This window comes from Cygnus olor, chromosome 10 (genome assembly GCF_009769625.2).
Source record: "Cygnus olor isolate bCygOlo1 chromosome 10, bCygOlo1.pri.v2, whole genome shotgun sequence".
Classification (NCBI taxonomy): Eukaryota; Metazoa; Chordata; class Aves; order Anseriformes; family Anatidae; genus Cygnus; species Cygnus olor.
In genome coordinates, this window is record NC_049178.1 from 6717661 (window position 1) to 6730118 (window position 12458).

A 12458-nucleotide genomic window follows, 5' to 3' on the forward strand; every position below is an offset into this window, starting at 1 on the left:
CTGGCTTCCTCAGAAATAACGTGGGAGGACTCTAGAGGGAGCTGCATCCAGACACAAGTAACTGAAATAAGAGTCAAGATAAAGTCCATCAGAAGAAAAAAAAACACAGGAAGATGTCAGTCACCGCTTCCACTTTCCCCAATCCACCTTGCATTCTGCAACTGGGAATTTGCAGATTAAATCACAGGATGGTTACTTATTGGCACTCATCACTGGCATACATATGCACAATACAGCAAGGTTTAAGTTTCTTAATAAAAAGGAATTTTCCAAATCATCTCCAGTGCTTTTTTAGAGGCAACTCCTGACTCCCCCTACCCTCCCCACAAGCCTTTTTGCAGACTCCCCCACTTGCAGTCCCCGAGCAGAGCTGCCTTTCCATGCCAAGCTCACACCAACAGGCCCATGCCTCTCCTTACTCCTGCCACCAGCTGCTGGCTAAACAGCAAGGGTGAAGAGACCAAAGTAAGTGTATTGCCCGTCTCCGACTGCAAGCAAGAAACAGTCACATCCACTGTGCTCATGTCCCGCAGCAGATGGAAGCATTTCATTAAAAAGGGTTCTTCAACAAGTGGCCACAGCCTCGGAGGCTGCCTTGACCTCAGGATGCCCATCTACCCTTGAGACCACCCGAAAATGCAGATCTGAAAAGCTGCTTTCTAAAAAAGATTCGAGAGATTAGAGAAATAAGCATGTATTCACATTTTTAGGAGAGCATTCCACTTTCTGGAGGGGACAACCTGAAGCCAGTGCCTCCCACAACAACACGGTGTGCAGTCTGGTCAAAAGTAGAAGGAATAAGACTTCAGGTTGCTGGGACTAATCTCCTGCACCAGTACAAGAAGGACCAACCACTTCAAGTAAAAAGTGCAGGTAAATTACTTTCTAGCTGCAGCTCCCCTTTGCCTTTTTTTTTTCGCTCCTCCTCCTGCAGTATAGGCCATTCTAAATTTGGATATAAAATGACTTAAAACAGGATATCATTTAGCAGCATGTTATTCAGGAGATTGTCTCCACACACTTCCTCTGCCTCTCAGTTTCATAAAAGTCAGTATGACATGACCTCATTTATGAGAACAACTTCAGAGAAGCCAAAACTGAAGTAAATGAGTAGAGGATCCTGTTAAATGAACGGATTTACACCAAGGACTTTCCCTTCTGTAAGGACAGAAGCTTGCTCCATTTCCAACCCCACACATTCAGCTGGGAAGTCCCCCCCAGCACCACAATTTTGTTGTTCCAGCACTTTCTTGGGGGAGGAAAAAAGATGGAAGTTTGGGGATGGAAGCACCTGAATACAGATCTCCTAAAGGCAGGCAGCTCTAGGATACACTCATGGACCATTCCAGCAGGGCCATTCACTTCCAGACTGCAGGCAGAAGAAGGGGAGAATATTAATCCACACTTCCACATCACTTTAGACAAATACTTCCCAGTAATTTCTTGTAACCGTGGTGTTAACTACTTTTTTTCCCCCCTCAGGTTAGAGAAGAAAATTTTCCAGCTATCTACAACTCAATTTCCCATGCAATGTAACCGTACCCCTCACTACACACACTGTGATGAGCTACAAAGAGCCACAAAGGAACAGCACATTAAACAAAGTCCATTCTCGCTATGATTTTATAGCAACTTTTCCCCCAACCACTATGCAAAAATTATAAGCAAAGCTGATCCAGCAGCACCACTTTAACCAGAAAGTCATTCCTTTAGCAAGAGTCCAAGGAGAGCAAAGATCTTCATAAATCTGCCCCACCAGTGGCTGCCATCTGGAGTGAAGTGCTCCTGCTGCAGTGTTTGGGAAACTCAGAGCCACAACTACAAGCGGCATGCTCAAGTTCAAACAAAAAGCAGCCCCAGCAAGGTGTTCTGCAACACGCTGCACAAGCAAGAGGTGATCCTACTTGAAACTAGCATGGTGCTATTCAATACCACAGGCAGCGATGAGCATGGTTTGCGAGAGGCTTGGGTGAAGAGGAGGGCCTTTCCCCTCTCTGACCTCCTGCGCCATCTGCTCCCTCTGGTCTCCTCTGAGCGGGAGCTGAGTCTTGATGCTGGTGCCTTCACCCTGCAAAGAAGCTGCAATGCAACAGAAAAACCAGCACCTGCAAGTCCTTCCACTCTCTTGGGACCTGCAGCTCCGTACCGCCAACACAACTGTGCCCCCTTCGCATCCATAAGACCCCCATGCAGACCAGTTTGGTTTTGCTTTAGCACTTCAACAGGGAGGAGGAGCAGTACAAGTTCAAGGTGGGAAGAAGGAGCACAGGCTGCCTCCATCTTCTCCTGCCCTCCACCAGTCCAACAGATGCCACGGAGCTAGCATGCCCCCACACCTGGGGAAAGGAAGAGGACATGGGACAGGAGACAAACAGGCAAAGTGGGCAACGCAGGGCAGGAGACAAGGTTACTTGCATGGATATTGCAATATCGCAGCAGTAGTCTCTAGTATGCTGTTACTGGCTATCCCCTGGTCCAGTACACGTGCATATTAAGAAGTGCAGTGATAGGGTTGTAACAGAAAGCTGTCTACTGCTGTACTCCAGAAGTACAGATTTCAATCCCTATCTGTTGCTCCTACCCCCTCGTCATGCAAACACAAACAGGAGCCTGAGCACAGTGTCTGACTGCCTGCTTAAGGCACCTTTCAGACACCTGAAACAGTCAGCTCTTAACACTTTCCTCTGAAATATACTTAAAAAAACGCGTTAACCCATATTCTCAGAGGCAAGAGAACAAGCAACTTGCTATGACTATTAATAGCAGAATGACAGCAATATGTATGAGTAAGAGACAATGATCTCCAGACACTTCAATCAGAATGATCCAAAGATATACAGAAAAAAATGAAAAAACAGAACATTACAGTAGGACCTGTTCAAACGCTCCATTTTTCCTCGAGAAAGCTTTGAGGTATGATTTCAAATGGAGGGACCGTTCATCTGCAAAATCCATATTGGAGGTTTGTTTCCTCTTTGCTCAGATTAGCTTTTATTCCTGTGGAGTGCTACACTGCCCTGAGCAACTGCCAGGATCAGAGGAGAAGTGCAGGAGTTGAAAGAATCCTTTATCTCTACAGTCATGACTACATCACACTTGTAGCAAAAAGGATTTAGGGAGTTAAAGTTCTTAGCAGTCACGCACTGCTATCACAAAATCAAACACGATTAAACCCAGGCTGCTACCCACAAGCGATGTGAACAGATGCAGTGGGCAGGGATGACAAGGCTGGAAAGGCAGGGGAAGCCTCTGGCTGGGGCTACAGCACGCTGCTAGGATGGGCGTGCAACCTGGCACCCACCGGGAAGGGGATGCAGGCATCAAGGTCGGTATGTCCTGGATGAAGTGCTCTGGAGAAAGGACTAAAACTCCAAGTGCTCCTGCACGTGACGCTATGGCTCATTAACTGACCAACACTGAAGAAACGAACAAAGGATGCAAGCTATATAGTTATTAACTCTTGCTTATTCAGAAGTATTCAGAAAACTAGCCCACATGCTCTCCTTTCCCTTGGAGGCAGGGTTTAGTAACTGCTTTCATCAAGTAAGTTTGCACGGTAAGAGTCCAAACTAACTTCTAAATCATCTCCGTAACAGTCCATACTAACTGCAAACAAAACTTGAGGTTCTGAGCAGAACTGAGAGAAAATCCATCAAAACTGAAGATGACCCTCAATATGGAAAATACAAAGAACTCAGAAAATTCTGAAACAAGTCACTGCATTAATTCCCCACACAACGTATCAAAAAGACTGGAGCAGGCTGAATGTACAAAGAGCAAGTCACCGGTAAGCCTGAGAGTGACACCCACCATCAACAGGTGGGGACGTTACATTCACCTTGGATTGTTCTTAATGATCTGAATCATCACCAAAACACAGAAAACCTACTTCCATAAAATAAAGTCACTATTTCGTAAGAAAACTATAAAAATGTTAGTTTTATTGTTATCAACACAATTTAAAAACGAGTAATCGTTTTCAGTCTGGGGAAAATGTATACGCCGCCTGTTGCCCTTCCAAGGAAGGAACTGTGAAAGATTATTAATCTTTTAAATCTTTTACTGCTAGAAATTAATCTTTTAAATCTTTTACTGTTTCTCCATTACAGGGGAAGGATACCCCAGGATCCCTAATGGAACATCTTCAGAATAACCACAGTACTAGGAGGGGAGATGGGCACAGCTGGGAACAGGGAGAACAAAGTTCTAGCAGAGAACCGAGCTTTTTAAAAGCTTTGTAGTAAAACCATTAGTGCTCTTCCTTCCTGCTTGTGAATGAAAAGTAAGCATTCTGAAGAGGAATTTTATGAATGAGGGTCATCTACAAAGAGACAGGACTATAAATATTACATGGACAAAACAACATGGAGTCACAGAACCGTCTAGCTTGGAAAAGACCTTGAGGCCCAACCTTCAACCTGACCCACCAAGTTCAATCACTAAACCACGTCCCTTAGTGCCACATCCACAAAAAGATCCTCTTATTTCTGCAGTTAGCCATATCCATAAGCCAAATAACAGGGGACTGACTTTATATTAGATCTAAAGCAAAACAGATGCCAAGTAACATCTGAGTCACTCCACAGCCGTGAAGAAAAAGAGTGCGCAATTCCACAGCAAGCAATATTCTCACAGCTAAGCACACGGAAGGCATCCTGATATCCTGCTGAGCAGAATTAAAGCCGAAAACCTGAAACTTCAGAGGAATCCTAGCTTGGCTCACATTGCGTAAGATAAAGTTTTCTCTTGTAGCTAAAAACTACAAAACCACTGTTAACTACATGTAAATTCTCTTTTCACTCCTCATTTCCTATATTTGTTGAAATTTATTTTTAATTAGTCTCTGAAGAAATACAGAGCATAAGCACGTTCCTAGTGTTTTAAGAAAAAATTAAACCACTGTCATTACTGGTTAGCGATGTTCTGAGATACATACACTAACTCAGTTTGTTTGGAAAGAATAATCCCAGGAACAGTGCGAGTATTCAACCACAACAATACTGACGTAGATGACTAAAAGCATAGGTCTCTGATAAAAACAGCCACAGGAAGTGACCCACTTGGACACAAAATAGAGCCACTCCTCTCTGTTAATAGAAGTTTTTCTAGAACGTCATGGTTCTTAAGGCTCTGCTGAGTACAGGTTCCTGTGAACAAAGTGACAAGGTCAGCCTGAGCAATCTGCAGCCCAGTAACTCATTTCTTAACCAAACACTGCCATTTCCACTACTTTCTCATGAGAAAAAGTCACGTGAATAGAATCAGAGGAATAAAATTTGTGTAAACATTTTCTAAGCATTTTAAATCAAAACAGCATCTTCACAGTGGCTGAAAGAATAAAAAACAAAACTCAAGGACAAGGTACTTTGAAACCAAAAATACCTTAAGAACTGGAAGAAGACAGAAGTACCTGTATTTAACACCTTCTACACTAAGAAAAGGAGATCTATTCTCAGTAGGCTGAAGTAGGTGCATTCGAAAGTCTGTATGCTCTGAAGTTATTAAAAAAACACAGTTTTTAAGGAAGCAAATACAGTGACATCTCTAGGCTTGGGCTGTGGTTTAATAACACAAGGAGTTTGGTGACAAAGGTGGCACCCAATTCTCACCTGAGCCATGCACTATGTGCCCTCCAACATTGTCTTGTGGGCAAAACGCATTTCTAGGACCATGCTATGAACCAGAACAGTTACCTAACCTTGCTTGAACATAACCCGCAGAGCAGAGCTCCACAAACAGCTACATTGATCCTGACTGAAGAGGCGAGTGGGGCACTTATAACTAGGTGAGGACAGAAGGTGACAACTCACTTAGTCAGCACTGCCACCTTTTGTAAAGAAACCCTGCACTCTGTCAGAAAAGAACAATTCCCTTTTTCTAAAGGGGATTATTTTAAGGGAGCAATAATTGCCCATGGAATCCATTAAATCGTTTACCTATTGGCAAGCCAATGATGTAAATCCACTTAATTTCACTGGATCCTTTTAGTAATACAGATAATTGTAAATTGATTTATTTGCTTCTGTATATAAATGCTTCCCTAGAATCTCTGTAGCTATTTTATAAATGCTATACTCCTTACAGGTTATACTTGTAGTTTGTTTACACTGTGGACTTCTTTTTTGGCCGGAAGTCCAAATTTAACCTACATTAAATCCCTTTTTAAACTAAACAGCCACATAACCTGTTTAAACAGCCACTTCTCCCTACCAATCTCTGGACAAACCCTAACCCTTACACTGTCACTCACCAAAATTTGTAACAACAGTTTTGTATAACAAATGCATGCACAGACTCCACCCCATTCACTTACCACTCTCATCAAGTAAGTCTTCCTCGTCATCCCCATCGTTGTCCTCCTCCATCGCTGCCTCCTCTTCATCTTCCTCCTCCTCCTCTTCCATATCCTCCTGCTCCAAGTCCGGGTCCAGGTCCGGATCACTCCCTGAGATTGACTCGTCCGACATGATTCCCAGTGGTGCTCCTTGTGCATTACCTGCTCATGGTCTACTGTGAGGCAGCCCTGCAACAGAGAGCACAGAGGTACATAAGGAGCCCAGCAAATCCCAACCTTTGAGCACCGAGGCTCAAGATCATAGCGCTATTACTACATATAAAAGCATGGATCTACTGTCAGCCTTAAATAACATTTATAGCAGACTGTGCATAAAACCCTGCGTAGAAAATGGATGCCATAAGCACGGTACTGTGATAATAAAGGTCCACCTTTCTAGAAAAAATACGAGAACCACTGAATTACCTAATTCAAAAAAGCACCTCTTTGTATCCTTGACATGTACACAGCGGGAGGACTCAGTATAAATACCTTATGTGAACAGTTTCACTTCCATCCAAATGCGAAGCACAAGAAAGAGGATCAGCCTAAGAGAGGTAAACTTGTGACTTGGATCGCCCTGGCCCTATCTGGTTACTCCTCTTCCACGCACGAAGAATTATCATGAGGAGGCTGTGCAGGATGGATGAAAAGAAATACACTCCTCAAAGTATAATAAAGAAGGCATCTTGATCTTGAAGAATGTAAAGCAAAGGGTATGTTAAAAAACCAAGAATTATGGCCTGCTCATCCCCTAGAATGAATAAAACACTCCCTCCTGTCATTCTTTTTCCGTTGCCCCCCACTTACATCACATCTTAAGTGTAAGCTATAAAATGCCTGGGAACTAAATGGCTTTAAGAAAAGGTTCCTAAGCAAATAAAGCAGCATACATATCCACAAATTCCAAAAAGTGGAAAAATGTCATTTTTCAATTGTGTTTCAGAAGTATCTGTAAGAGTTTGGAAACTCAAAGGTTAAAGACAACCGAAGTCTCCTGGAGCACGGCTGAAAATCTAACTGACAGGAATGCTGAATTATTCCAGCTGAAGTCATCAGTTCCTGCTTTGCCTCTCTCAGCTTCTCAATAACATCGAAAAGTGTCTGCGAGAAAACAGAAGGGAAGAAAATAAACACAGGGGAAGGACAGGCGTTGGTAGGTTCGGATTGGAATAGGAAGCTTTTCACCACTAGGTCCGGGTAGCACCTCACCACCAGGCAGAGACAGCTCAAGCCCTCACACTCTTACGTGTGGCATACAGAATAAGTTGGCTTCGCCAAGCAGATGGGAGAAATGGCCAAACTCTCCAGTAGCTCGGGTGGAGCCGTGCCAGTTCACACAAGCTGAGTGCACGCATTCAGCTCGTGCTCTGCTGGGGGCAGGCACCGAGCCCCGCCACCGCCGGCAATCTGGCTCTGGGAGCGCTGACTTCTGACATCTGGTGCCTCCAGGCCAGGGCCGCAGACACGAAGCGATCACAAGTTCTCTAAATTCTATGCATACTTCAGAATGGTAGCTTATTTTTGCTTTTAAATAGCTACAACGTCCACTTCCAGCAGATATAGAGCCCTAAGGAAAACAGCCAACATTTTACTCTTAGAAATAGCCAGGCTGTACTCAGACTTGTAATCCTGAAGCTGCACGCATCTCCCCGCAGTTCAGGAGGTGGTCAGCAGCGCGACCTTCGTAGCTTTCTGCTGGTCATCTGGGATTGCAAGGGGATTTATTTCTATGTTGACCATACTGTGCTAAGAAGGCACGTAGCATCCTATCTGCCAGAAACTGTACCAACAGAACTGTATTAAAAAAGTTACAGGCTTCGCTATCCTAGCAAGTCAGCACCAACCAAAAACAGTGAAGAAATACAAACACTACTGAAAGAAATGAATTAAGGTTTCTTAAACAAATGGGAAAAGCCGAAGTGCTGTAACGGCAGTAAACATTCCAAAGTACGACACAATAGAGCTTCTCACATCAGTATTCTTCTGTTTCATTGTTTGTTGCAGAACCTTAAAAAATGTTTATGGGAAAAGATATGGGGCCTTGCATTCCCATAAATAAAATCGCACCCAGTAGAGAGCGGCTATCCAGTACAGAAGTGCTCTAATATGAGATTTATTTTTCTTTTAAGCAGTAAGTACGTGTTTTTTAAAACCTAAATTTTGAAACCTTTTCAGCAGCCCTAGCCATATGCAGAAGTGCGAAACAGGCATTCAAGGAGTCATAAGGGCTCCAGAAGCCTGGTAGATGCACAGACGCTTAATTCCCTACCATGTAACTGTCTGCCTGTCCTCCTCCCATCCTCATCCTCGGCTCTGGCAGCTCTGCAGCCACCCTCCATCCATCCACCACGGGAGCTCCACGTCTGCGGAGGCTCGCACCCTGCCCGGCGGCAGCAGGGCACACCAGGCAGGTATTACACAGCCTGGAGACTGCCCTCGTTTCTCACACAGACCTGACCCAGTTTGGGGCTTGCACAAGGGGAATTACATCACCCAGGCAGCCTGTAGCTGCCTCTCCTGTTTTAGGGCTGAGTTACTCCAGCCTGCCCCATCCCCTGCCTTTGCAAACACAGGCATGCCGTGCTCTACATATAATCGCTGTACGAAGGGCGCTTTGCGAGAGATAAACAGATCCCCTTTACCCGATCAAAGTTACCGTTTGTCCCACATTAGACCAACTCGGAGCCTGCTGCCCCGTCACACAACGGGCAGCACGTCCCGAGCCGCAGGAGGGTCACCGGCACCAGGCCACAACCGAGAGCCTGCAGGCCATGCAGCACGATGCCCAGTTCCTGCAGGTGGTGATGCTGGGAAAGCAGGCTTGGGTATTAGGTGAAAAGGCTCCAAAATTCCTCTTGCTTACATCGGGAGAAGAGAGCTATTATTATTAATCCCCCTCCAGGGAGGTAAACCCTGCAATCAGCTGAGCACCAAATTAACACCCAGACAGCCCCTCTCATGCACTGAGTCCTGGCTTTCAGCAAAGAGAAAAACAGGTGAGTAGTTTTCTGGGCTTTGCTTTAAGGCAGAAAACTTCAGACAGTAAGTGCCAGGCGGTGACGACTGCCGCCTCCTTGGCACGCACACGGAGGAGGCCCCGTTATGGACTCAGAAACTGCAAAAACTCACAAATGCAGACACATTTCTGCTGTCCTACTGCTTTTCTTTTGCTCTGCAGAGGTTTTTAATCACATTTCTTAATGCACCCTGAAGCTGAGAGAGGAACATGAGTGTGATCTTCTTCCTTCCTACGCAACAGTGCTTCTCACGGCGGGGTCGCCCGTGCTGCAAGCCGGGCTGTCAAGTGGGGCAGCGAGCACAGGATCTGCCAACCTCGCCCCTTCTGTACAGCACCAGCACTCACAAAACCCGTCCTTTCATTAACTTGTCCTTTCATTACCTGCTCTGGGCACCGACAAGCAACGGAGGATGCGTGGAATAGGACACCAGGTGCCACCAGGAGCGGCGTGCCTTTGCAGAGGGAACCCACCTGCCGTGGGGAGCGCTCAGGGCACAGTACACGCTCGTCCCTCTACGCAGCCATCCCGTGCAAATCCCTTCCAAAAGGGCAGGTTTAACACTAATGCACGGTGCTGAATAGTAAAGAGGATTCTATCACCTCCCCAACCGCCAGCCAAGGCCGGTATCTGGGACTCATCAAGATTTGCCCCTTAAAGCCTGTTTTGTAACCAAGACCTTCCATGGTCAGCGTGGTACCAGGCCGTACAAACAGGATCAAGCACGCCGGCAAGTCGCAAGAGGATTTGCGCAGGCAGTTTAATAAAACCAGGTATTTCAAAGTCAGCGTTGTGGAAAGCTCTTTGGGTTTTGCTGCAGTCACGTTTTATGGTATTAATCATTTCCTTTTCGTTTGTTTGGCAGCAAAATAGATGCTTGTGGCCGTAAGATTCCCCTTGCGCTCTCAGATCACACACCAACATTTCAACCCGGAAGCCTGCTGAAAGTAGCAGCGGGCTCTGCAGGGCTGGAAGCCTCATCTTTCTGCTGGATCACCTGCTAGCACAGCTCTGGTACTTTATAGGCAGCCTTCAGTAAGTGGTGATAAAGGACAGAGATGGATCACTGAAGAGTCACTTTTAAACCTTTCTGTAGGATAAGAATCTCGTAACAGTTTGCAAGTAATACCCCAACGAATGGTTTTCTTCTCAGTTTAAAAATCTACTTAGAAATAAGTCTGAGATCAGTGGGCTTGGGCAGTTTGATCAACAAACATTAGAACTTCTCCAATTTTCATTATGTGATGTTACAATCTCTATAGGATAAATATTTACTCCAAAAGCAGCCAGCAGTGTCACTAACTCAGTGGATCTAGCAGACTTCCCCCCTCCTCCTTTTTTTACTAAAAATCAACATGAATTTCTTCCCCCACTGATACCCCCAATCACATTTAGAGCCATCCTTACCTAACCGACTACTTTGTGATTTAAAGCCCTTCTCCCCGTGCAGTTTGACTGGTAAGGCTCGAGCAATCCGGTTGTTCAGCTGCGAAGCTGGATATAGCTGGGAAGGAAGAAAAAAAATTCTCCTTCCTTTCCCCTTGTTCAAATCACACCAAAACTAAGTGACATCGATCCCCTGCGTGACGTGTTTACCAGAGGGATGTTAAAGTTAAGAAAGGAAGAAGCCATCTGAAACCCCAAGTCGGAGGGCACCTGCCTGTCCCGGACCACGCCTGAGGTCGGTGGGTGCACTTCTGCCCACAGCCAGACTTTGCCCATGCTTGACACAGGTATTAAGGAGCCCACTGTGATTTGTGGGGCTTCAGAATTGAGGGACAGAATAACCCAGGGTCTTAAAAAACACTCCCATGTATCAACTTTAGGAGATACGCAGGCCCCGCTTTACAGATTAACCACCTCCTTCCTAAAAGGCACCGCCATACCACAACCAGCATGAAACCGGTTTCCTTGACAAAAAACAAACAAACAAAAAGCCTCTGCAAGAAGGGGTGGAGTATAATTTGTGTAACTATTTGCCCAAACAACGTTGCACTGCCTTTAAAAGCAATTTTTTTTTTTTTTTTTTAATTATGCTAGAGCAGAAATTGGCTTCCTACAAACAAACTCCTTGGAAATACTCGACACATCCCCCCGGCTGGCCACCCCATCCAGAAGAGCGGTTTGCTTTGTGCTCCACCATGCCTCAGGCTACCCGAGGTAAGAGACCCGCGATCAGTGGTGTTCCCGGTAATTATCGCTGTCCCCTGGGATTAACGCCACAGCTGAACAAAACTCCTCACCTCACCACATCACCGGCCACGTTTCCAGCTCTGGCAAATTCTCTGTAAGTGGCACTTCAATTCCTTACTACAAAGGTCAAGAATAGGAAGCTTCCCTTCCCCGCTCACCACTCCTGCCGTCGAAGCGAGCAGCATTTCCACACAAAAGCCACGTCCGAGCCTGCTTTTACAGGCTCTGCCCGTGGTGCCGACAGCAGCAGCAAGGCAGGCGGTACCGGAGGAAGGAGCGAAATCCCGAGCAGGGATTTCAGACGAGTGGGAAGGCTCAACGGCAGCACGTCAGGACTCCCAGATACATTTGTTTTACGCAGCAGATGAATTTGGGGCAAATCTGCCCAGTCACCATTAAAGATCACCAGTCGGAAAAGCCAGATCGTAAAAGTCAGCTCGGGGGAAAGGCAGGCCCAGCCTTCTCTCGTGAGGACAAACTGTGGCAAGAGGCAGGCAAATTCTGACAAGCAACGAGGATCCAGACAGCTGGAAGATCCCTCCAGGAGCTGAAGCCCTCGTTCCACAGCAGTGGCAGAGAAGTTCTGCAATAAGTGACGCAAAGAGAAGCAGTGGAACAGAGAGGGGGAAGAAGGCAAAGAGACAGCCAGCCCCCTCCTAAGGAAAGATCGGCCTCTGTGACCCCGCAACGCCCGTCAGTGGCTTTGGCCACCGCGACACGCTAACATTACGGCTTTCCTCCTGGAAGGGCACCGCAGGGAAACGGACTGAGACAGCTCAAACAATGCCTTCACCCTTCAGCACGAGGAACGCTGCGTGCTTCCACGATGCTGAAAGGCTGAGCTGATCTCTCCCATTTTTGCAGAATCGCCCCACCCACGCACCCTTCTTTTTTTTGCCATCCAGGGAAGC

At 46.1% G+C, this 12458-nt stretch overlaps 1 protein-coding gene across 4 annotated transcripts in view; it reads right to left on the minus strand.

Moving 5' to 3' along the window:
- Window positions 1-12458, minus strand: part of RAD54L2 (RAD54 like 2) — a 61629-nt gene that overhangs the window by 38356 nt on the left and 10815 nt on the right. For all 4 annotated transcript variants that reach the window (XM_040568548.1, XM_040568544.1, XM_040568546.1 and 1 more), the window contains exon 2: window positions 6314-6523. In XM_040568548.1, coding sequence (XP_040424482.1) covers window positions 6314-6467 — 154 coding nt within the window. In that variant the 5' untranslated portion in view covers window positions 6468-6523. The remainder of the gene's footprint in view (window positions 1-6313; window positions 6524-12458) is intronic.